Source organism: Thalassophryne amazonica, chromosome 10 (genome assembly GCF_902500255.1).
Source record: "Thalassophryne amazonica chromosome 10, fThaAma1.1, whole genome shotgun sequence".
In the NCBI taxonomy this organism is placed as follows: Eukaryota; Metazoa; Chordata; class Actinopteri; order Batrachoidiformes; family Batrachoididae; genus Thalassophryne; species Thalassophryne amazonica.
The window spans coordinates 62,901,473-62,925,596 of record NC_047112.1 but is presented as its reverse complement, the minus strand read 5'-3'; the positions used below and the strand labels follow the sequence as shown (position 1 = coordinate 62,925,596).

General features: G+C 44.7%; 1 protein-coding gene across 3 annotated transcripts in view; it reads left to right on the top strand.

Annotated features, from left to right (window-relative positions):
- dennd1b (DENN/MADD domain containing 1B) overlaps positions 1–24,124 on the top strand; it is a 408,111-nt gene that overhangs the window by 283,840 nt on the left and 100,147 nt on the right. For all 3 annotated transcript variants that reach the window (XM_034180114.1, XM_034180115.1, XM_034180116.1), the window contains one exon: positions 5,825–5,950. In XM_034180114.1, the coding sequence (XP_034036005.1) occupies positions 5,825–5,950 (126 nt within the window). The remainder of the gene's footprint in view (positions 1–5,824; positions 5,951–24,124) is intronic.

Below are 24,124 nucleotides of genomic sequence, written 5' to 3'. Positions count from 1 at the left end.
CTTGAAATATTCAAATGCTCCGTCCATATGGGTTTTTGGAACCAAATGACCCAAAATTTATCCTGCTATGGTTTATTCCGTGTATATTTCCATATTCCATGCACACATTTACAGATTTTCAAAATTTTTGAAATAACACCCCTCCCTACTTATGCGCAGAATGTTCACCAGATTCTCTGAATCTTTGGATTATATTATTTACTGTAGATGATGGAATCCCTAAATTCCTTGCAATTGAATACTGAGAAACATTGTTCTTAAACTGTTAGACTATTTTTTTCACACAGCTGTTCACAAAGTGGTGATCCTCACCCCATTGTTGCTTGTGAACGGCTGAGACTTTTGAGGATGCTGCTTTTATACCCAATCATGACACTTACCTGTTTCCAATTAGGTGTTCTTTGAGCATTCAGCAACTTTGCCAGTCTTTTGTTGCCCATCCCAACTTTTTTGAAATGTGTTGCAAGCATCCATTTCAAAATGAGCAAATATTTGCACAAAAACAAAAAGTCTATGAGTCTGAACATTAAATGTCTTGCCTTTGTGGTGTATTCAGTTGAATATAGATTGAAGAGGATTTGCAAATCACTGTATTCTGTTTTGATTTACATTTTACACAATGTCCCAACTTCACTGGAGTTGGGGTTGTAAATCTTGATATTATTTTGTCCCACTCAACAATTTGTATTTTAATTTGTAATTCCAATTGGTAGTGTTGAAAAATATAAAGAAGCCTCAGTAATATATAAATTTTTATTCTTTCAATTCTTGCACGTAGACTCAGGATGGGTATGAAATTCAACCTCAAAAGGTCCTCCTTGATCTTACGGAACAGAGGTTCATAATTTTTCTCAAATCTTTAGGTATAATTACTCCCAGATATTTAAAAGATTCTGTTTTCCATCTCAGAAGTTATTTTTCCTTTAATTTTTCACATGGACTGAAATTATACGAGGGCTGTCAATAAAGTATAGGTCCTTTTTATTTTTTTCAAAAACTATATGGATTTCATTCATATGTTTTTACGTCAGACATGCTTGAACCCTCGTGCGCATGCGTGAGTTTTTCCACGCCTGTCGGTGACGTCATTCGCCTGTGAGCACTCCTTGTGGGAGGAGTTGTCCAGCCCCTCGTCGGAATTCCTTTGTCTGAGAAGTTGCTGAGAGACTGGCGCTTTTTTTGATCAAAATTTTTTCTAAACCTGTGAGACACATCGAAGTGGACACGGTTCGAAAAATTAAGCTGGTTTTCGGTGAAAATTTTAACGGCTGATGAGAGATTTTGAGGTGATACTGTCGCTTTAAGGACTTCCCACGGAGCGAGACGTCGTGCAGCGGTCCCAGGCGCCGTCGTCAGCCTGTTTCAAGCTGAAAACCTCCACATTTCAGGCTCTATTGATCCAGGACGTCGTGAGAGAACAGAGAAGTTTCAGAAGAAGTCGGTTTCAGCATTTTATCCGGATATTCCACGGTTAAAGGAGATTTTTTTAATGAAAGACGTGCGGGCGGATTGCAGCGTGGGCTCGCAGCCGCCGCGACACTCCGCCACAGGAAAAACACCTCCGTTGGAAGCCTTAAGGACAGTTGGAACATGTCCAGCTGTAAACAATTTCTATATACTCACTCCACTGAAAGCCGCCTGGATTTTACAAATAATTGCAACACGGAGGGGTTTTTCCTGTGCCGCCGACCGCGCCGGCTGCGTCCCGACACGCGGACCCGTCTCCGCACGTCTTTCATTTAAAAAATCTCCTTTAACAGTGGAATATCCGGATAAAATGCTTGAAACCGACTTCTTCTGAAACTTCTCTGTTCTCTTCACGACGTCCTGGGATCAATAGAGCCTGAAATGTGGAGGTTTCAGCTTGAAACAGGCTGACGACGGCACCTGGGAGTGCTGCACGACGTCTCGCTCTGTGGGAAGTCCTTAAAGCGACAGTATCACCTCAAAATCTCTCATCAGCCGTTAAAATTTTCACCGAAAACCAGCTTAATTTTTCAAACGTGTCCACCTTCGATGTGTCTCACAGGTTTAGAAAAATTTTCATCAAACAACGCGCCAGTCTCTCAGCAACTTCTCAGGACAAAGGAATTCAGACGAGAGGCTGGACGACTCCTCCCACAAGGAGTGCTCACAGGCGAATGACGTCACCGACAGGCATGGAAAAACTCACGCATAGCGCACGAGGGTTCAAGCATGTCTGACGTAAAAACTATGAATGAAATCCATATAGTTTTTAAAAAAAATAAAAAGGACTATACTTTATTGACAGCCCTCGTATATGTAGAGTTTTGGTTTTATTGATGTTTAGTTTATATCCTGATACAGAACATATATCAGAAGTTTTTTAAGAATGTCCTGACCTCCAGCAGGGATGTTCAGGTTTTTTAAGGTACAGGAGGGACATCGTCCGCGTAGCATGCTATTTATGTTCGACTTTGTTAATGTGAATTCCCTAAATTTTCTCAGTCTCGTCTAATATGTTGGGCTACTGGTTCTAGGAATAAAGTGGAGTGGAGACCAGGCGCATCCTGTCTCACTCCTCTTTCTAACATGAGTGGCTTGGATAGGTAGCCATTTATCTTGATTCTTGCCGTAGGGTTTCAGAAAGCGCTGTAACTAGGTTTAAGGTATATGATTCCTTCTTTATGTTCTCTAATGCCATATACCAACACAGTGCAGAGTAGCTACCTAAACTCTGTAAGTGAGATAGAGTATCTCGTCAATAGTTTTACATCCTCATTGAAGACAACTTTGGATGCTGTAGCTCCTCTAAAAAAGAGAGCTTTAAATCAGAAGTGCCTGACTCCGTGGTATAACTCACAAACTCGTAGCTTAAAGCAGATAACCCGTAAGTTGGAGAGGAAATGGCGTCTCACTAATTTAGAAGATCTTCACTTAGCCTGGAAAAAAGAGTCTGTGCTCTATAAAAAAGCCCTCCATAAAGCTAGGACATCTTTCTACTCATCACTAATTGAAGAAAATAAGAACAACCCCAGGTTTCTTTTCAGCACTGTAGCCAGGCTGACAAAGAGGCAGAGCTCTATTGAGCTCAGTATTCCATTAACTTTAACTAGTAATGACTTCATGACTTTCTTTGCTAACAAAATTTTAACTATTAGAGAAAAAATTACTCATAACCATCCCAAAGACGTATTGTTATCTTTGGCTGCTTTCAGTGATGCCGGTATTTGGTTAGACTCTTTCTCTCCGATTGTTCTGTCTGAGTTATTTTCATTAGTTACTTCATCCAAACCATCAACATGTTTATTAGACCCCATTCCTACCAGGCTGCTCAAGGAAGCCCTACCATTATTTAATGCTTCGATCTTAAATATGATCAATCTATCTTTGTTAGTTGGCTATGTACCACAGGCTTTTAAGGTGGCAGTAATTAAACCATTACTTATAAAGCCATCACTTGACCCAGCTATCTTAGCTAATTATAGGCCAATCTCCAACCTTCCTTTTCTCTCAAAAATTCTTGAAAGGGTAGTTGTAAAACAGCTAACTGATCATCTGCAGAGGAATGGTCTATTTGAAGAGTTTCAGTCAGGTTTTAGAATTCATCATAGTACAGAAACAGCATTAGTGAAGGTTAGAAATGATCTTCTTATGGCCTCGGACAGTGGACTCATCTCTGTGCTTGTTCTGTTAGACCTCAGTGCTGCTTTTATATTACATTTTATAACAAATATGTAGGACTGCTTTTTTGCATTTACGCAATATCTCTAAAATCAGAAAGGTCTTGTCTCAGAGTGATGCTGAAAAACTAATTCATGCATTTATTTCCTCTAGGCTGGACTATTGTAATTCATTATTATCAGGTTGTCCTAAAAGTTCCCTAAAAAGCCTTCAGTTAATTCAAAATGCTGCAGCTAGAGTACTGACGGGGACTAGAAGAAGAGAGCATATCTCACCCATATTGGCCTCTCTTCATTGGCTTCCTGTTAATTCTAGAATAGAATTTAAAATTCTTCTTCTTACTTAAAAGGTTTTGAATAATCAGGTCCCATCTTATCTTAGGGACCCCGTAGTACCATATCACCCCAATAGAGCGCTTCGCTCTCAGACTGCAGGCTTACTTGTAGTTCCTAGGGTTTGTAAGAGTAGAATGGGAGGCAGAGCCTTCGGCTTTCAGGCTCCTCTCCTGTGGAACCAGCTCCCAATTCAGATCAGGGAGACAGACACCCTCTCTACTTTTAAGATTAGGCTTAAAACTTTCCTTTTTGCTAAAGCTTATAGTTAGGGCTGGATCAGGTGACCCTGAACCATCCCTTAGTTATGCTGCTATAGACGTAGACTGCTGGGGGGTTCCCATGATGCACTGTTTCTTTCTCTTTTTGCTCTGTATGCACCACTCTGCATTTAATCATTAGTGATCGATCTCTGCTCCCCTCCACAGCGTGTCTTTTTCCTGGTTCTCTCCCTCAGCCCCAACCAGTCCCAGCAGAAGACTGCCCCTCCCTGAGCCTGGTTCTGCTGGAGGTTTCTTCCTGTTAAAAGGGAGTTTTTCCTTCCCACTGTAGCCAAGTGCTTGCTCACAGGGGGTCGTTTTGACCGTTGGGGTTTTACGTGGTTATTGTATGGCCTTGCCTTACAATATAAAGCGCCTTGGGGCAACTGTTTGTTGTGATTTGGCGCTATAAAAAAAAATTGAATTGAATTGAACTTAGACAAATTTCACAGCAGTACGACAGTGATTGTCTTCAGTCTGTTGTCATGTGAAGAGTGCAACTGGCCACATATTTTATAAGTGCCATGCGAGCAGTGTTAGGTGTTCATGCGTGTCACCTGGAATTTGGCCGGCACCTGCCGTGACAGGGTGCGATGGGTTCACACAGTGCACACTCTGTCTTTCAGGCGCTTGTGTTCACAAATAGTTGTAGCAACAGGTGTACGAGGTGCTGGTGGCAGGGACGACATTACACGGTTTGCACATGATTCCTGCGTCATGCACACTAAGTGAGCACTTCGTCCAAACTTCACACTATGTGTGAAGGGGCCCTTAATAACAGCCTTTTCTTTCCAGCCCTTATTAATGTTAATGATGTACAACCTGCTTCATTGCAGTAATTTCCTGTGTAACCCAGTCAGGTGTTGTGCTTTTATGCTAAGCTGGTCCAGTCCACACAGAGAGCACCAGTCCCTTGCTATCTCTGCCACAACACAGTCAGACTGCTGTCGAGAAGGTGAGGAGAGCCTCTTGAGAACTTCCATCCCAGACTCCCCAGGGTCTGCTGGCCAGGGTGAATCTTTTGTCATCCAAAAACAAGCTTGGGCCGCTGCTCCTCCACTCTCGCCTGGAGTCCTGCAGGCACAGCCAGGAGAGGGGGAAAATAATTAAAGCCATTTTGTGTCAAGAGTCCCTTAGAAGGGAGTCCATGGGACCCATCTGAGCAGGGGGTGGGGAGGAGGAGCGGAGGGGGAAAAAAGAGGAGGTGATTCAAAAACTGAGAAAAAAAATGCAAGGTTAAGCGGAGAGAAAGGATGGCAGGATAGCGAAAGAGTCTTTTCTCATCACCCCCCCCCCCCCCCCCACACACACACACACACATACACACTCACAAAAACACACCCTCATCCTCTGCTCAATTAGCAAAGCAGCAGGTGTTCTACAAAAGATAAGCTTGGAGGAAAGGCTGAATCTTTTCTTTCCATTTTTTAGATGACCTGCAAATGTGATACTTCACACCCAGAATGGGCTCGCTGTTTCTTCCACCAATTTCAGAGGTGATAATTTAACTTTTACCCCTCCATCTCTCTCTCCCTCTCTCCCTCTCTCCCTCTCTCCCTCCCTCCCTCCTATCGTGTTTTCCGGCAGGTGTCTTCTCTGAAGAGCAGGTTGAAGAAGCAATCAACAGCCACCGGAAGCGGCGTGGCGAGGGCTTTCCTGAGAGCACAGGCCGCTCTGTTTGGATCCTACAGAGATGCCCTCAGATATAAACCCGTAAGGATCCAGTAGCAGCCGTCATTACAAGCCCTCCTGTGTGATAGTAATCCTATGTCATAACAGATTTATTTAAGGGATTTTTAAAAAATGGATTTATTGTTTGTGAGATTAAATACATCCAGGGTTGAACTCACCTCATTTAAATACATCTAGTCTATTGCATTTTGAAATTTCTAATTGATGCTGTTCAAGCTCATTTTGTGATTTGGTCCATGTTTTTCACCGCATGCTCATCCTAACTCATCTCTAGATGTACAACTGAGGATCATATCCAAATTAAATTAACAATTAAATAAAACAACACAACTAAAACAATGTTTAAAAAAACTAAAGATTCTTAGACCATATTAAAAAAAAAATCTGCAATTAAATAAACAAAGGTGCTTTAAAATGAATATATCGGCTCATTCCCATTAATTGGATCACTTCTTTCACTAAACCCAGAGTGTTCCCCCACTGAAGCTGTGAGGTGCAGCTTCGAAAACGTGTCCATTTGTACTTATTCTTCAAATTTTTCACATTGTGACATGTTGTTATTGTCACTTCACCTACTTCACTGCTGCTGTGGATTTGTGTGTTTGCACGTGTGCTGGAGTTGCCTGAGCCCTGCCAGACGCTGCTCCCAAGTCTTATAGTGGTTGTGAAAAACCTGCTGTTGTTTCTGGCATCATGTCGCTAAAATGTTGGTGACATTCTTGTATAAGCAAACAGACGTGTAAACATAACAGACAGTATTGAGCACAACAAAAATTATTGCAGCATTGCCCATATTTTGCTTTCGCTGCATTGGGATTTGGCACATCTTATATTTTGGACTAGCACTTTCCCCCGTGGGGATCCACAGACAGGCTCTAGATTGGGTAGTGTTTATAAAAATAGGTAGCTGACATTTTTCAAGGGTGGTAATAAATTGTGCAAAGTTTCTATAATGATTTTAACTGAAAGTGCACGAAATTAAAATGAGAAGGTTTTTTGAATAATTGTATTTATTATTTGGCACATTTACTTGATGTCATGTTTTACAACTGGCAAGGTTGAGATATTTCCTTTGTTTAGACCTTGTCTGGTTACCAGGGACTGGTTAATGGTGATATCAATGTCCATTGTTCACTGTTGTTACTTAATATCCCAAATTTCTCCAAAAATATTAGACCTATCAACTTTCTGTTTTCGCTGCGTTCATCCTTGACCCAAAATACATAAGCATTCCAAAGGCCAAATGTCAGTTCTCCCCAGTTTCTCCGTGATCAGAGTTAAACATACACTCAACAAAAATATAAATGCAACACTTTTGGTTTTGCTTCCATTTTGTATGAGATGAACTCAAAGATCTAAAACTTTTTCCACATACACAATATCACCATTTCCCTCAAATATTGTTCACAAACAAGTCTAAATCTGTGATAGTGAGCACTTCTCCTTTGCTGAGATAATCCATCCCACCTCACAGGTGTGCCATATCAAGATGCTGATTAGACACCATGATTAGTGCACAGGTGTGCCTTAGACTGTCCACAATAAAAGGCCACTCTGAAAGGTGCAGTTTTGTTTTATTGGGGGGGATACCAGTCAGTATCTGGTGTGACCACCATTTGCCTCATGCAGTGCAACACATCTCCTTCGCATAGAGTTGATCAGGTTGTCAATTGTGGCCTGTGGAATGTTGGTCCACTCCTCTTCAATGGCTGTGCGAAGTTGCTGGATATTGGCAGGAACTGGTACACGCTGTCGTATACGCTGGTCCAGAGCATGCCAAACATGCTCAATGGGTGACATGTCCGGTGAGTATGCCGGCCATGCAAGAACTGGGACATTTTTAGCTTCCAAGAATTGTGTACAGATCCTTGCAACATGGGGCTGTGCATTATCCTGCTGCAACATGAGGTGATGTTCTTGGATGGCACAACAGTGGGCCTCAGGATCTCGTCACGGTATCTCTGTGCATTCAAAATGCCATCAATAAAATGCACCTGTGTTCTGACATTGATAACATTGACATCAGAAAACCGCTCACCCACACGACGCCACACACGCTGTCTGCCATCTGCCCTGAACAGTGTGAACCGGGATTCATCCGTGAAGAGAACACCTCTCCAACGTGCCAAATGCCAGCGAATGTGAGCATTTGGACGACGAGCTGGAGTCAGGTCGAGACCCCGATGAGGACGACGAGCATGCAGATGAGCTTCCCTGAGACGGTTTCTGACAGTTTGTGCAGAAATTCTTTGGTTATGCAAACCGATTGTTTCAGCAGCTGTCCGGTCTCAGACGATCTTGGAGGTGAACATGCTGGATGTGGAGGTCCTGGGCTGGTGTGGTTACACGTGGTCTGCGGTTGTGAGGCTGGTTGGATGTACTGCCAAATTTTCTGAAACGCCTTTGGAGACGGCTTATGGTAGAGAAATGAACATTCAATACACGAGCAACAGCTCTGGTTGACATTCCTGCTGTTAGCATGCCAATTGCACGCTCCCTTAAATCTTGCGACATCTGTGGCATTGTGCTGTGTGATAAAACTGCACCTTTCAGAGTGGCCTTTTATTGTGGGCAGTCTAAGGCACACCTGTGCACTAATCATGGTGTCTAATCAGCATCTTGGTATGGCACACCTGTGAGGTGGGATGGATTATCTCAGCAAAGGAGAAGTGCTCACTATCACAGATTTAGACTGGTTTGTGAACAATATTTGAGGGAAATGGTGATATTGTGTATGTGGAAAAAGTTTTAGATCTTTGAGTTCATCTCATACAAAATGGGAGCAAAACCAAAAGTGTTGCGTTCATATTTTATTGAGTGTACGTACACAGAGGCCACATCACTTTTAATGTATAGATGTCCTTCCTGGCATGGCAACACTTCTACATGGAGAAACTCGTGCAGCTCCTGGTGGTTAACACCATGTTTGTGAATTTCTCAAAAGATGATGTAAATATTAGCATTCTGCATATGTGTTTTTTTAAAGATCTTTGCATCGCTTGAGAAATTTGCAAAAATATTGAAAACTGCCCTATTTCCAAATATTAAACAAAGTGGGGAGGAAAAAAATCCTGAATTTGCCCACTTAATTAGATCCACTCCAAAAAAATTAATGATTTCTTCCTTGGTTGCTACCGTACTCCTTCGCCATGTTTCACAGAAATTGATTGAATTGTGTTTGTGTAATCCCACCAACAGACAGACAAACTGCACCAAAAACATTACCTCCTTGGTGGTGGTAATTATTGTGGCAGACCTACCAATCTCAGGTTGTTCCAGGCCTGTCTTAAAAGTTTTGTTGACTGACTGCTGCTTTAGACTCCTAACATATATGTAAATGTAAATGGGTTCTTTTAGACTAATTTTTAGCTGCCATATTTTGACATCAGCTCTGAACTAATTAAGTTCAATGCAAATTGTTGGTGTAAGTCTCGAGATCATAATGTCACATAACAGAATAGAATGTATTCACAAGCAGGGCCATATTTTCTTTTCAGAAAGCACTGACATGATGGTGAGCTCTGTTTTCGTGAACTGACATAAATGCTAGTGGACTTTAGTTGGACTGTTTTTGACTTGTAAAATGTGGGTTTTCATCCTGGGCACAGAGCTAAGGTGGGCCTGTCTGAGGCACTGAAATGTTAGAAGAGCTGGAAAAAAATCTGGGCATTCTCTTTGAAGATTCTTTTTAGCCACCTTTGGTGATTTACTCTCTTTTACCAATGTTTCTTTTCAGGACCTTTTCAGCTTATTGAGTCTGAGACTGAACAGGGCAAACTACAGCATGTCCTGTTTGTCAAATAGCAAAGCCTTTGTGTGGGTTTTTTGGGTTCTGAAATTAATTGGACTTTGTGGACTCCCAGAGTCAAGATGCTAAATTATTGATGCCGTCTTTTCTGTGTATACTGATAGCATGTGAGCAGTCTGCCTCTCTTCTGACACAAGAGCAGTTTACTTGGGCTTTTAAGTGCCTTCAACAGGATCAGTATGAAGCCTTGGCATTCACGTACATCCACACATGAAGGCAAATAGAAACTGCACGTCTGGCTTCATGGAAATGCTGATGATAGTCCCAGAATCCTGATACTTGCAGGATATCACTTTGCTCGTTGTCGTCGTGAGCTGAGGAAATGATCTTTCTCGACAGCGCCGAGCTTTAGCGCTGTGGTTCACAGGCCCGTATGCTTTGACAGGAGAGGTGTGGATGCTTGGTGGGAGTCTTGCTGAGTTGTAAATGAAACAATGCTTAAAAATGATAATGAGTTGAAAAGCAATCAGCTGATTAGAACAACATTTCTTAGGTCACCAATTTCACCTCTTCTCAACATTTCCCCAGGTGCTTCTCACCAACTCAGAAGAAGCATGTTTCTAGCAAAAAAAAAAAAAAAAAAACCCTCAAAATAACATTTCACACCCACTGATACCACCCCTACCCTCCACAACACCCCTGATGTTATTCCAAATGCTTGTGCTCAGTACTTCTTGTATGCCTGTTAACATTTCCAACCATCCAGCCACATGTGTGGGAGATGAGGAGACCTTCACATTTACAAGGACTAGGGTTAGGTATCGAGAACTGGTTCTTTTCGGGTATCGTTTAGAAATGATTCGATCCACCGATATCAATTTTTGCTTAACGATTCCCTTATCAGACGTTCAGAGCAGCTGTTGTTTTTGAGGGTGTTTGTCGGGAAAATGATAATTTCTCTACTTTGATTACAGATCCTGCAGCGGCTCTGTAATCATCCATTTCTGCAGCAAGACTCCACTTTGAATCGTGAACCAATGAAGCAATGCTTCGATCCGCTGGCTTGTTGGTTCTTTGATTTGCTGCTCTTCAGAAGTGGCAAGTCCACTTCTTAACCCCTCTCAAAACCATTAAAATATGTTAATCGTGAGTCACTTTTGTGTGGATTAAAGTCACTAACTGGGACTGTTGTCTTGTTGCAAGCAAGAAATGAGAATTGTCCTCCGTTCCGTTGACACAGCTCCAAAAACTGCGCAGCTCTCTGCCAGTCAGTCTAGTCAGAATGAATAACTTCAAATTGCCGCTTTAAATAAAATAACACCTCTTTCCAAATGCTGTAATACAGACAATAAACTACAATCCACTAAAACGTTTTTTCCTTCCAAAATGAGACGTCCTGCATTCTTTATGAATTACATCCTGATGTGCAGCACAGCTGAGCTCAGCTCAGATGTATGAAAAGACAATCATGCCAATAATTTCTGAAAGGAAATGCTTTTGATAAAAACTACAGATTTTATTTCTATTTATGTCCACAGATCAAGGATCCACCATGTAGAGCAGTGGTGCCCAAGTTCGGTCCTCGAGATCTACTTTCCTGGCACTCTTAGTTGTCTCCCTGTTCCAACACACCTGAATCTAATGAAAGACTCGTTAACGGGCTTTTAATGACTGAACTTGGGCACCCCTGATGTAGAGTTTATTATGTCCAGAGTTTAAGGATTCAGTGACCAATTTCACATTTATTTACTTTAAGATTCAATAAAATGTTGTTGACATTGAAAATCTGTAAAGCCTACTTTTAGTACACAGAAAATTCACAAGAGAATCAATGCCTTATTGATTCAGTGAGGGGATCGATAAGAAATCGGATTGTTAAGCAGAATCGATAATGGTATCGCTAATGGTATCAATATCGATAAAACCTTATCAATACCCATCCCTAACAAGGACCCATGTCTAGTTTTAGACCTAACACAGTGCGTACTTTCAGGTAGAACCTGTACATGTAATTTATGCACATGCACAAGTAAGTCTGTGTCAAGATGGAATGTATTTCAAAAAATGTTATGTCAGGGGCAGATGGACAGAAAGACAGGAGAGAGCCACAACCTCTGCCTCTCCTCAGGATTTGTACAGATTTATCAGATCTGAATCCTCCCATCAGTTGGTGGAAATTAAGAAAAAGATGGCGAAATAAGTCATTTAAATCAGCCACATTATTTTCTGAATTTGAGGACAAAATTAATCAGCTGGAAAAAATGAAAAATGAATCTGTCCTTTAATTGAGATTAGAATTTCCATTAATAACTGTGATATGTGACCTCTTTACACATGCAAAAATTTTTTTAAAATATCACTGGTCTGTCCTGCATGGTCCTTACCTTCCTTGCAGCTACACATCCTGCTATTCTTTTTGCTGTTGAACATTTTAATCAACTTAAATATGCTTAAATAATTGGATTCTTTTTACTTTCTGAAATGGAGCTTTCATTGGACAGACTTCATAGCAGTTTACTGTGACAGCTTGGTGACCTCATGGCCTGTTAAACATTAAACTTAATATCAGTGGATGTAGGATTTGAAACGTTCCAACTTCCACGTCCCCAGTGTAAACATTTTAAAAACAGCAACATCAGGTACAAACGCATTCTGCTACAACTCATATCTGCAACACGTACATATCTCGCCAAGGCTTTTTTTCCCCTCTGGTGCAGATCATGTGATCGCCACTCTGTGTTTGTCTGACTCCCTGTTTGTTGGTGGATGTAAAGCCTCGGTCCCACCAAATAAGAAGCCATGAATAATGAGCCATGCATGGTTGTGTAGTGATTATTTGAAGAATGACCCACGTTTTCATCTATCACATATCCACTGCTAAGGTGCCTCTATGTGCCTCTCTGTACCCCGCATGTGCCACGTAGCAGCCTCTAGTGAGCCATGACTGACCGGTCATTAGATCCTCGAATGGCTTGCATTAGCCACGTATGAGCCACGCAGTGTCGTGTAGCACGACATCGGTGCACGAACGCAAGTTTGATCCTACCTTCCGCCCCTCCCAGACCCCTCCCATACTTGTTTCCTCATGCAGCAGGAAAGAGAGGAAAAAAGCGTCCAGATGAAACAGTCTTCTGTGATTCCAGAAGCGATTAGAGGCATTTTCAGCATCCAAGGTTTGGCAGAACTGATTATAGTCTGTTACAAAATAATTATTTTATATACAGCATCCGGAGCACAGAGCAGGTGGAATTGTGTGCTCAAGAAGGCAGTCACTCCAACAATAACCTCTCAGGTCCAATCTCAGGTTGTTCCAGGCCTGCGAGGTGCTGGGATAATGGGCTTTTAGCAGCCTCGTAAGCACCACGCACATGCCTCTAAAATCCTTGTTAGTCGTCGTAGTAACTCATATACAAACTGCCCCATGCAGTTCTTGCTAAATTTTGAACATCTTGAAAGGCTCAGAGATGAGCCTCGTTAATCGAAGATAATGCCTCTCAGAGCTGCTCAGAGCCACCATTCTCCCATGATGGTTGAATAAACCCTCTCATAGCAAAAAAAAAAACATGCTGTGTGGCTCATTATTCATCCTTCATTATTCGGTGGGTCCAGGGCTTTAAAACCACAGAATACGATCAAATTTTGTGGAATGATGGCTGATTTGTTGTGTGGGCCGCCAGAAGAGGAGGTACTGCTGGCCCACCACCAGAGGGCGCCCTGCCTGAAGTGCGGGCTTCAGGCACGAGAGGGCGCTGCCGCCATGGACACAGCCGGGGGTGACAGCTGTCGCTCATTACCTCTTGACAGCTGTCACCCATCTACTCAACATCATCTCACTCCATAAAGACCAGACGTCATCTCCACCTCGTTGCCGAGATATCATACTTCATTGGAGGTAATATCCTCAGCCATTTGTGTTTCTAATAAGCTGTATATTGTGAGTGTTTGCAGGAGTACTGGTCCCTCTTCTTGTGGAGGCTGAGTGAGTGCAGGACGGCACTCTTTTCCTCTGAGGGATCACTGTAAATACCTCAGCATTCTGAGTGAGAGGTGGAGGTGGCATTCCCACCGTTATTGTTACTGGGTGTACACACACCCACACTTGACTGTCTTTGTTCTTCGCCAGCAGTACCAGATCCGACAGTCGGGGACGGTGATCACCTGGGAATTCGGGACTTGGCAGCTCCAATATTCACCAGGTTCTGGGGCGGCGGAAATCGTGTGGTTCCGGCTCTTCTTGGGACAGACGTCTTCTATCCTCGAGCCTGCCCACACGTCACCTTTGTGTATTGACTGTTATGATATTCTGAGATTGTCTGTATGTTCGTTGTGCACATTCACAACATTAAATTGTTATATTTTGGCTCATCTATTGACCGTTCATTTGCGCCCCCTGTTGTGGGTCCGTGTCACTACACTGTCCCAACAGGATATCTCGGCCAGCGTCATGGACTCCGAGGGGCGTCACCCGGCTGTTGAACGACCAATGGGAGAGCAGGGAGCGCAGGCGTCTGCAGGAGACGTGACTGGTGAGCTGCAGCACATTCTCACCGCCTTTACGGCTCGGTTGGATCAAATGTCTGAGCAAAACATCCTCCTGAACCACAGGGTGGAGGCTCTCTCCGCACAGATGGCGGCGAGCGCTCAGGGCGCTGCTGCAGCTCGTCCTCCTGCCGACCCTGTGCAGGATATAAACGTTCCAGTGGTGGTTCAACAACCCCTCCCACCATCCCCTGAAGCATACATAAGCCCTCCTGAGCCGTACGGAGGTTGTGTGGAGACGTGCGTGGATTTTCTTATGTAGTGTTCGCTCGTCTTCGCACAACGTCCCGTCATGTACGCGTCAGATTCTAGTAAAATAGCTTATGTGATTGCTCTGCTTCGGGGTAAAGCACGCGCCTGGGCTACGGCGCTCTGGGAACAGAACTCACGGCTGTTATCAGCATACACTGGGTTTGTGGGGGAGTTCAGAACAGTGTTGATCACCCTAACAGAGGAGAGACCGCTTCAACCGTGCTGCTGTCAATGAGACAGGGACGCGAGAGCGCAGCCGCTTATGCAGTCAACTTCCGCATCGCGGCTGCGAGGTCCGGCTGGAATAACGTTGCGCTCCGCGCCGCCATTCATAAACGGACTGTCGTTGGTTCTGAAGGAGCAGCTGGTAGCTAAGGAGGAACCGCGGGATTTAGATGGGCTTATCGATCCTCGTTATACGTTTAGACAATCGGTTGGAGGAACGCCGTCGGGAGCAAGGCGAAGGACGTGACCGGATACGCGCCGCCCCTCTCCCTTCCGGGTTCGAAAAGGGGCCGCCCTCCCCACGCTCCACAGCCGCAGCGCTTTGTGGGGCAACAGCTCCCCCTGCTGACGTTGTTAGGGAAACGCACAGGGCCAAAATGGGGAGGCTGATCCGTGGAGAGTGTTTTCTCTGCAGCTCAACTGAACACACACAGAGAAACTGCCCCAAACGGCCAAAACGACAACACTCGCCCTTAGAGACTGGGCTAAGGGGGGTCAAAACATTCAAGTGAGACACACACAAATTGCCACACGACTCCCAGTCACAATCCTGAGCGGGGATTTAACCCTTCAAGCCCGAGCACTGGTGGACACGGGGTCAGAAGGGAATCTGCTAGACAGCAGATGGGCAAGGGAGGTAGGGCTCCCTCTGGTGGCGCTTCCTTCGCCGTTGCAGGTGCGGGCACTAGATGGCACCCTCCTCCCTTTACTCACACACAAGACACAACCAGTAACTCTGGTGGTGTCTGGAAACCACCGGGAGGAGATTGAGTTTTTTGTAACTCCTTCTACCTCCCACGTGATTTTGGGCATCCCATGGATGTTGAAGCACAATCCCCGGATTGATTGGCCGTCTGGGGTGGTGGTTCAGTGGAGCGAAACCTGCCATCGGGGGTGTTTAGGATCCTCGGTTCCTCCCGGTTCACAGGCTAAGGAGGAGGTCAAAGTCCCTCCCAATCTGACGGCAGTGCCGGTTGAGTACCACGATCTTGCTGACGTCTTCAGTAAGGATCTGGCACTCACCCTTCCCCCGCACCGTCCGTACGATTGTGCCATTGATTTGGTTCCAGGCGCTGAGTTCCCGTCCAGCAGGCTGTACAACCTCTCACGACCTGAGCGCGAATCAATGGAGACCTACATCCGGGACTCATTAGCTGCCGGGCTGATCCGGAACTCCACCTCCCCGATGGGGGCAGGTTTCTTTTTTGTGGGCAAGAAAGATGGCGGACTTCGTCCATGTATTGATTACAGGGGGCTGAATGAGATTACGGTTCGCAACCGATACCCGTTGCCATTATTAGATTCCGTGTTCACCCCCCTGCATGGAGCCAAAATCTTTACTAAGCTGGATCTTAGAAATGCGTATCACCTGGTTCGGATCCGGAAGGGAGACGAATGGAAGACGGCATTTAACACCCCATTAGGTCACTTTGAGTACCTGGTCATGCTGTTCGGCCTCACCAACGCCCCCGCGACGTTCCAAGCCTTGGTTAACGACGTCTTGCGGGACTTCCTGCACCGATTCGTCTTCGTATATCTGGACGATATTCTCATCTTTTCTCCGGATCCTGAGACCCATGTCCAGCATGTACGTCAGGTCCTGCAGCGGTTGTTAGAGAACCGACTGTTGTGAAGGGCGAGAAGTGCGAGTTTCACCGCACGTCTTGTCCTTCCTGGGTTTATCATCTCCTCTAACTCCGTCGCCCCTGATCCGGCCAAGGTTGCGGCGGTGAGAGATTGGCCCCAACCAACAAGCCGTAGGAAGCTGCAAACAGTTCCTCGGCTTCGCTAATTTCTATAGGAGGTTCATTAAGGGCTACAGTCAGGTAGTTAGCCCCCTGACAGCCCTGACCTCTCCGCTTCACCTGGTCGGATCGGTGCGAAGCCACGTTCAAGGAGTTGAAACGACGGTTCTCTACTGCGCCAGTTTTGGTGCAGCTCGACCCTAGCCGCCAGTTCATGGTTGAAGTGGACGCCTCTGACTCAGGGATAGGAGCTGTGCTGTCCCAGAGCAGAGAGACCGATAAGGTACTTCACCCGTGTGCCTACTTTTCACGCAGGTTGACCCCAGCTGAACGGAACTATGACGTCGGCAATCGAGAACTCCTTGCGGTGAAAGAGGCTCTTGAGGAGTGGAGACACCTGTTGGAGGGAGCGTCTGTGCCATTCACGGTTTTCACGGTTTTTCTTCGGGCGTTTTGACTTCCGGATCACCTATCGCCCCGGGACCAAGAACCAGAGGTCGGATGCCTTGTCCCGGGTACACGAAGAGGAGGTCAAAACTGCACTGTCGGATCCACCGGAGCCCATCCTGCCTGAGTCCACTATCATGGCCATCCTCACCTGGGACGTGGAGAAGACGGTCTGGGAGGCCCTGGCACGGAGCCCGGACCCAGGAACAGGTCCGAAGAACCGTCTGTACGTCCCACCAGAGGCCAGTGCTGCAGTCTTGGACTTTTCACGGTTCCAAGCTCTCCTGTCATCCAGGGGTGCGAAGGACCGTGGCAGTTGTCCGGCAGCGCTTCTGGTGGGCGTCTATGGAGGCAGACGTCTGGGAATATATCCAGGCCTGCACCACCTGTGCCAGGGGCAAGGCAGTACACACAAAGGCCCAAGGACTCCTCCAGCCGCTGCCGGTGCCTCATCGCCCCTGGTCCCACATCGGCCTGGATTTCGTCACGGGCCTCCCGCCGTCCCAGGGCAACACCACCATCTTCACGATAGTGGACCGTTTCTCCAAGGCGGCCCACTTCGTGGCCCTCCCGAAGCTCCCAACAGCCCAGGAGACAGCAGACCTCCTGGTCCACCACGTTGTCCGTCTGCATGGGATACCCTCCGACATCGTCTCAGATCGTGGTCCCCAGTTCTCCTCGCACGTCTGGAGGAGCTTCTGCAGGGAACTGGGGGCCACCGTGAGCCTCTCGTCCAGGTACCATCCACAGACGAACGGACAGGCAGAGCGGGTCAACCAGGAACTGGAACAGACCCTCCGCTGCGTCACATCCGCGCACCCGACGGCCTGGAGTAACCATCTGGCCTGGATCGAGTATGCACATAACAGCCAGGTGTCTTCGGCCACCAGCCTCTCCCCATTTGAGGTGTGTTTGGGGTATCAGCCCCCCTTGTTTCCCGTGGTGGAGGGAGAGGTCGGTGTGCCCTCGGTCCAGGCCCACCTGCGGAAGTGCCGTCGGGTGTGGCGCTCCGCCCGCTCTGCCTTGTTGAAGGCCCGGACGAGGGCGAAGACCCATGCAGACCGCCGGCGATCCCCGGCCCCTGCTTACCAGCCCGGGCAGGAGGTGTGGCTTTCCACGAAGGACATCCCCCTCCAGGTGGACTCCCCGAAACTCCAGGACAGGTACATTGGCCCCTTCAAGATCCTCAAAGTCCTCAGTCCTGCCGCAGTGAAGCTCCAACTCCCGGCTTCACTGCGGATCCATCCGGTTTTCCACGTGTCACGTCTCAAACCTCATCACACCTCACCCCTCTGTGCTCCCGGACCGGCGCCCCCTCCTGCTCGGATCATCGACGGGGGCTTCAGGCACGAGAGGGCGCTGCTGCCATGGACACAGCCGGGGGTGACAGCTGTCGCTCATTACCTCTTGACAGCTGTCACCCATCTACTCAACATCATCTCACTCCATAAAGACCAGACGTCATCTCCACCTCGTTGCCGAGATATCATACTTCATTGGAGGTAATATCCTCAGCCATTTGTGTTTCTAATAAGCTGTATATTGTGAGTGTTTGCAGGAGTACTGGTCCCTCTTCTTGTGGAGGCTGAGTGAGTGCAGGACGGCACTCTTTTCCTCTGAGGGATCACTGTAAATACCTCAGCATTCTGAGTGAGAGGTGGAGGTGGCATTCCCACCATTGTTGTTACTGGGTGTACACACACCCACACTTGACTGTCTTTGTTCTTCGCCAGCAGTACCAGATCCGACAGTCGGGGACGGTGATCACCTGGGAATTCGGGACTTGGCGGCTCCAGTATTCACCAGGTTCTGGGGCGGCGGAAATCGTGTGGTTCCGGCTCTTCTTGGGACAGACGTCTTCTATCCTCGAGCCTGCCCACACGTCACCTTTGTGTATTGACTGTTATGATATTCTGAGATTGTCTGTATGTTCGTTGTGCACATTCACAACATTAAATTGTTATATTTTGGCTCATCTATTGACCGTTCATTTGCGCCCCCTGTTGTGGGTCCGTGTCACTACACTTTCCCAACATGATTGATAAAGCAATGAGGTGGTTTTCCAAATCTGCCTCAGAACATTTCCTTTTTTCAGTTTTTATTAACATGCTGATATCAGCTTTCCTGTTCTCTTCTTCTTGGAGAATTGTGATTCACAAAGATCTGATGCAAATAAAAGAATTTTGATTTGCCTCCTCTATCTGTGTGTAGATCTTCATTGCTGGACATTGTTATCTTGATTACCGTGGTTAACATACCTTGTGAATGAAAGAAAGGACTTGTTCCATTTTGGAAAGGGGAAGTTGCTTGCCTGTATTGTAACAGCTACAGGAGTATTACACTGCTCTCTGTACTGGGGAAGGTGCTTGCAAAGATTGCTTTGTGTAAAATTGCATGGACTGGACCTTGATTAGGGTTGTGGAAACCAGCGGCTTAGGTGCGTTTACTGCCGAGGAAAGGTTTACTGATCTTGACTTTGCACACGATGCCATGATCTTTATTGGCTACCCTCATTGTAGCACTTGAGAAGGTGAGTGTGGAATCTGAGTGTCTGGGTTTGAGTGTCTGGCATCAACATTAAGATCCAGGGTTTGAGTGTTCCTGGACTCGACTATCAGAAGTGTATCCACATGTGGTCAAAGTGTTGAACTTGTAGACACATTCACTTATGTCTGCAGTGACGTTCATGTCTCTGGGTCCTTGGCCTTTGAGATTGGAAGACACCTGGGAAGACCGTATGAAGTCATGAGGTCGCTGGACAGAGGTGTTTAGCATACCAATATCTTTTCAGGAGAACAAAGGTCCAAGTCCGTAGGTTCCAGGTGCTTCCTGGCTTAGTGTATAGTTGGGAGACTTGGATGCTAACCAGTGACTGAAGGCAGTGACTGGATGTCTTTGATACACTGCTTCTTTGGAGGATCCTTGGGTACTACTGGATTGAATTTCTGTCAAATGAGCAGTTACTTGGGGAGATTCAGGAGCATCACTTGCATTGTGATAAAGTGTCAGCTGCAAGGTTTTGGCCATTTGGTGTGTTTTTTCAGGCATGATCCAGCACACAGGTGCATCAGTGTTGAGGACTTCAGTGACTAGAGAAAGCCAAGGGTACGCCCATGTTTCACCTGGCTGCAGTCAGTGGCTGGTTGCTTTCAAGAGGTGGTGATGAACCAGTTGTCTACCTGGGTGGTTGCCATCCAAGACACATGAGTTCCTTGGAGTAGTGGAGGCGGAAATCACTGCATGTTTCCAGACTTGACTTGTTATCATGGTGGAGGAGTGCGCTTCATATCTGCATCTTCAAGATGAAACCACTGCACAATTTCAGAGATTGTGAAATAAAGATTCTCCACACAGTGGCTTTAAACTGTTGAACGTCACTGAAAGTTTATGAGTGCAAAGTGTCTTCTTTCAGTATTAACTTGTAGCTGGTGTTGGGTTCAGGTCTGTGCAAACAGTAGAATTGTATCAAATACCAATGTGTACACAGACTCAATGCTGAAGTTTACAGGGATTTTTATTCTTCCTTTTGTTACAGTCAGTCTCATCCAACTGTTTCCTTAACCACAGTCTGAGGCTGCAGTCGGCACATGGAAGATGCTGATTAAATGGCGACCAAAGCCACTTTGAACTAGATGTTTACGAGGGAATATGCCTAAAAACAACTTTTAGTGACGCAAGTGGAGCGGTATTCCTGTGATGTAATTTGAGCCACCAGTGTCAAGCACTCATCCCTGAAAATGGGTCCAGGCTGTTACACTTTCAACTTGTTTTTATGTGCCACATTGTACTCACAGCCTGGAATAAAAAAACTGCATTGTTTTACTCTAACAGAATGTGGAGCACCACTGAAATATGCTAATTATGAGAAAACATGAATGAAAATGACCGTGAGGCAGCGTGTGATTGGCCTGCAGATTTTCTGTTGTCATACGCCTTGTCTGTTGCTTACAGGCCAACAGACATGATGTAACAAATAGTAATAAAGTGATAATGTGTGGAGTACTGTGGTGTTTACTGGGACAATGTGTTCTGGTGTGGAGAAGCTCACTGCACTTAGCCAGGGGACCAGTTTCAAAGAGAAGGGTTTTTGTTTTTTTGTTTTTTTCTGTTTTGTTTATTTTTATTGGGGGGGGGGGTGTCTTAATACTCTTCCTCCTTCCATTCCTTTTTCTTCCTAGCTCATTTTCTGTTTTCAGACCCACTTAACTCACTAATGAAGAAACTGGTTGAAATACTTCATTGTTAGGATTTTTTAGTCAGCATGTATGTTTTTTTTGTTTGTTTGTTTGTTTGTTTTAATCAGTGGTGGGCACAGATAACCAAAAAATTAACTTCGATAACAGATAATCAGATAACTGAAAAGTTATCTTCGATAAAGATAAAACAATAAACCACCCAAAAATGTATCGGAAGTTACAGATAACCGATAACAGATAAATTCCAATATTATCTCTGGCACATTTACAACTACTAGTAAAACAAATTTAATAGCTTCTAATAATATTAAAAGTAACAACAGACCCAAACAATGAGACCACACTTTTTTTTTTCAACATTCTGCCCCTGCTGGAAGCTCTTGTTTACTACAGCACTCCCAGCACAGAGGCACCCCGAGAGCAGCCATAAGGCCAGCTCTCTATCAATTACAATGCTCAGGTCAGGCGGAGGTCTTGAAAAATAAAGTCATGCTGAGTTATGGTTTTGATTTATAAATAACATTAATACAGATAGTATTAATATAGATAGTATAACTCCATTAATGTCAATTCTGTCATTTGTACAAAGTTAAAATATATCTATATATTTTAATGTTGAATAATGCACTAATTCTGAGGTTTTGTAACAAACAGACAGATCGCAAAGGATTCTGGGTAAAAGTGCCTCTGCTAAACACTGATTGGTTCAGTCATTCATTATGTAAACCAACACGTTAATGTGATGTCTGTCGTGTGTTGGTGTTTAAAGATAAATGTGCTTTTGTAAAATATTCCATTTTTTTATTTGTAAAAACAGGCATTTTTACGGAGCCCTGCAAGTGTCATCGCAAAATGTTTTGCATGTGGAGAGAATGTGCGAGTTGATTTTTCATGCAGGAATTTTTTGGACCGTGTTTCAGGTTAATCATGCGTCCTGCATCGTGTAGTGTACGTGGAGTATCAAGCTGCGGTCAACATGTGACGACCACATCCTGATCGCCGATCGTATGGTTGAATGAGAATCAAACCTGTTTGATATTATTGTGCTGAAAAGCTACAAGCATCCAAACGCTTGCACTGTGCCTGTGCAAACACTGCAGAGCTGTCTTGTAATGTTATTATTATTATTATTATTATTTTGCTGTTGTTTTGTTGTGGTTCTCCTTTGTCTGCAGAGGATTGAGATGCTTTTCATACAAGCAGTTTTCTTCTGTTAGCTGAGGGTATAACTGTGCGTCTGTTACAAAACTTTTAACAGGTGGGTGCTGAACTGATTTTAAATTTTAAAAATGCTTGTCACTGTTCGGCTTTGTTTATCAGTTTAAAAGTTATCAGACAAAAATTAATCGGAAGATAATTGGTCCGATAATGGTTTTTAAAGTTATCTAAAAAGATAATCCGATAATGAAAACATTATCTTAGATAATTATCTGTTATCGGATTATTGGACGTGTGCCCACCACTGGTTTTAATCATTGTATTTTTCACCTTTAATTCACTCTGGAGCACACAGTTTACATTGCAGACTCTTGAAAGTTCACATATGGCAGTCCTATGGAGATGCCTTTCAGCACACAACAGGATCAAGGTCACAGGAACGTCAAACATATAATTCACTAAAACAGCTTTCCTGGTCACAATTTTTAAAATTTTGCCATTACCTGGGATAAATATTCGACCTTGACCTTCAGGGATTGCCTTGAGGTCAAAGATGATCTACAAGTAGGTCAAATTTCATATTTGAGTAAAACATGCTGTGTCATACACCAAATGAAAGTGGTTGCTCAGAGGGTTCAGAATATATCAACAGTCTTGCATTATGAGGTCAGTTGGTGACGTTATGAGGAGAAAAAGGTGCAAACCTTTGATATTTGACTTTGATTTCATGGACATGTTTAATGATTCATTCATGTAATGTTAAAATATAGAAGGAAGCAGCTTTTCCAATAATGAAATAGTTTAAAGAGCCTTTGTTTTATTTAGAAGTGTTGCAGTAGGTGTTGATTTTCAGAGAGGACAGGTGAGCTGGACTCTCAGGACATTTAACCAGATGAAGGTCTCCTCTGCAGCTTGGACCGCTTGAATTTTTGGAGGCACTTTTCTCACATTTTGAAGAGCAGAGATGTTCTCTTCTTTCATCTGGCCTTCAGGTTTTGGTGTTCAGCTCCATCGCTGGAACTTTTTGAAGTGCATTTGTATTTAGGTTCTCTGCACAGCAAATGTTGAAATGTTCTTGATGTGGGACAAGTGAAGAAATGTATTTATTAAAATATAAAAAACACAAAATAGTTTTTAAAATATCAGTGCATTTTAACATATTAATAAAAGCCATAATGTAATGCCACCCAATATTTAATTAACCAAGTCACCAAAATACACACACACACACACACACACACACACACACACACACACACACACACACACACACACACACACACTCTTCAACCGCTTAGTCCAATTAAGGGTCGCAGGGGGCTGGAACCTGTCCCAGCAGTCATAGAGCGTGAGGCGGGGTACACCCTGGACAGGACGCCAGTCTGTCACAGGGTCACAAACAGACAAACAAACATAGTCACACCCACTCGCACACCTATGGACAATTTAAAGATTCCAATCCACCTAACCTGCATGTCTTTGGATGTGGGAGGAAAGCCCCGCAAACACGAGGAGAACATGCAAACTCCACACAGAAAGGCCACAGGCGGGAATTGAACCCATGGCCTTCTTGCTGTAAGGCAACAGTGCTGACCACTAAACCACTGTGCTGCAGGCCCCAAAATTTTTCTCTCTCTCTCTCTCTCTCTCTCTCTCTCCTCTCTCTCTCTCTCTCTCTCCTCTCTCTCTCTCTCTCTCTCTCTCTCACTCACTCACACTTTTCAACTTTCCCATGTCACGTTTCAGGCATGTTTTATAAATCACGGTTTACTGAATTTGAATGAAACAAACCACAAAATGCAATTGTTGCTACAAGACTTGTCTTTAAACTTTTTCCACCAGTATTTTCAGACATATATTATTAATATTTGGTTAGTGCTTAATA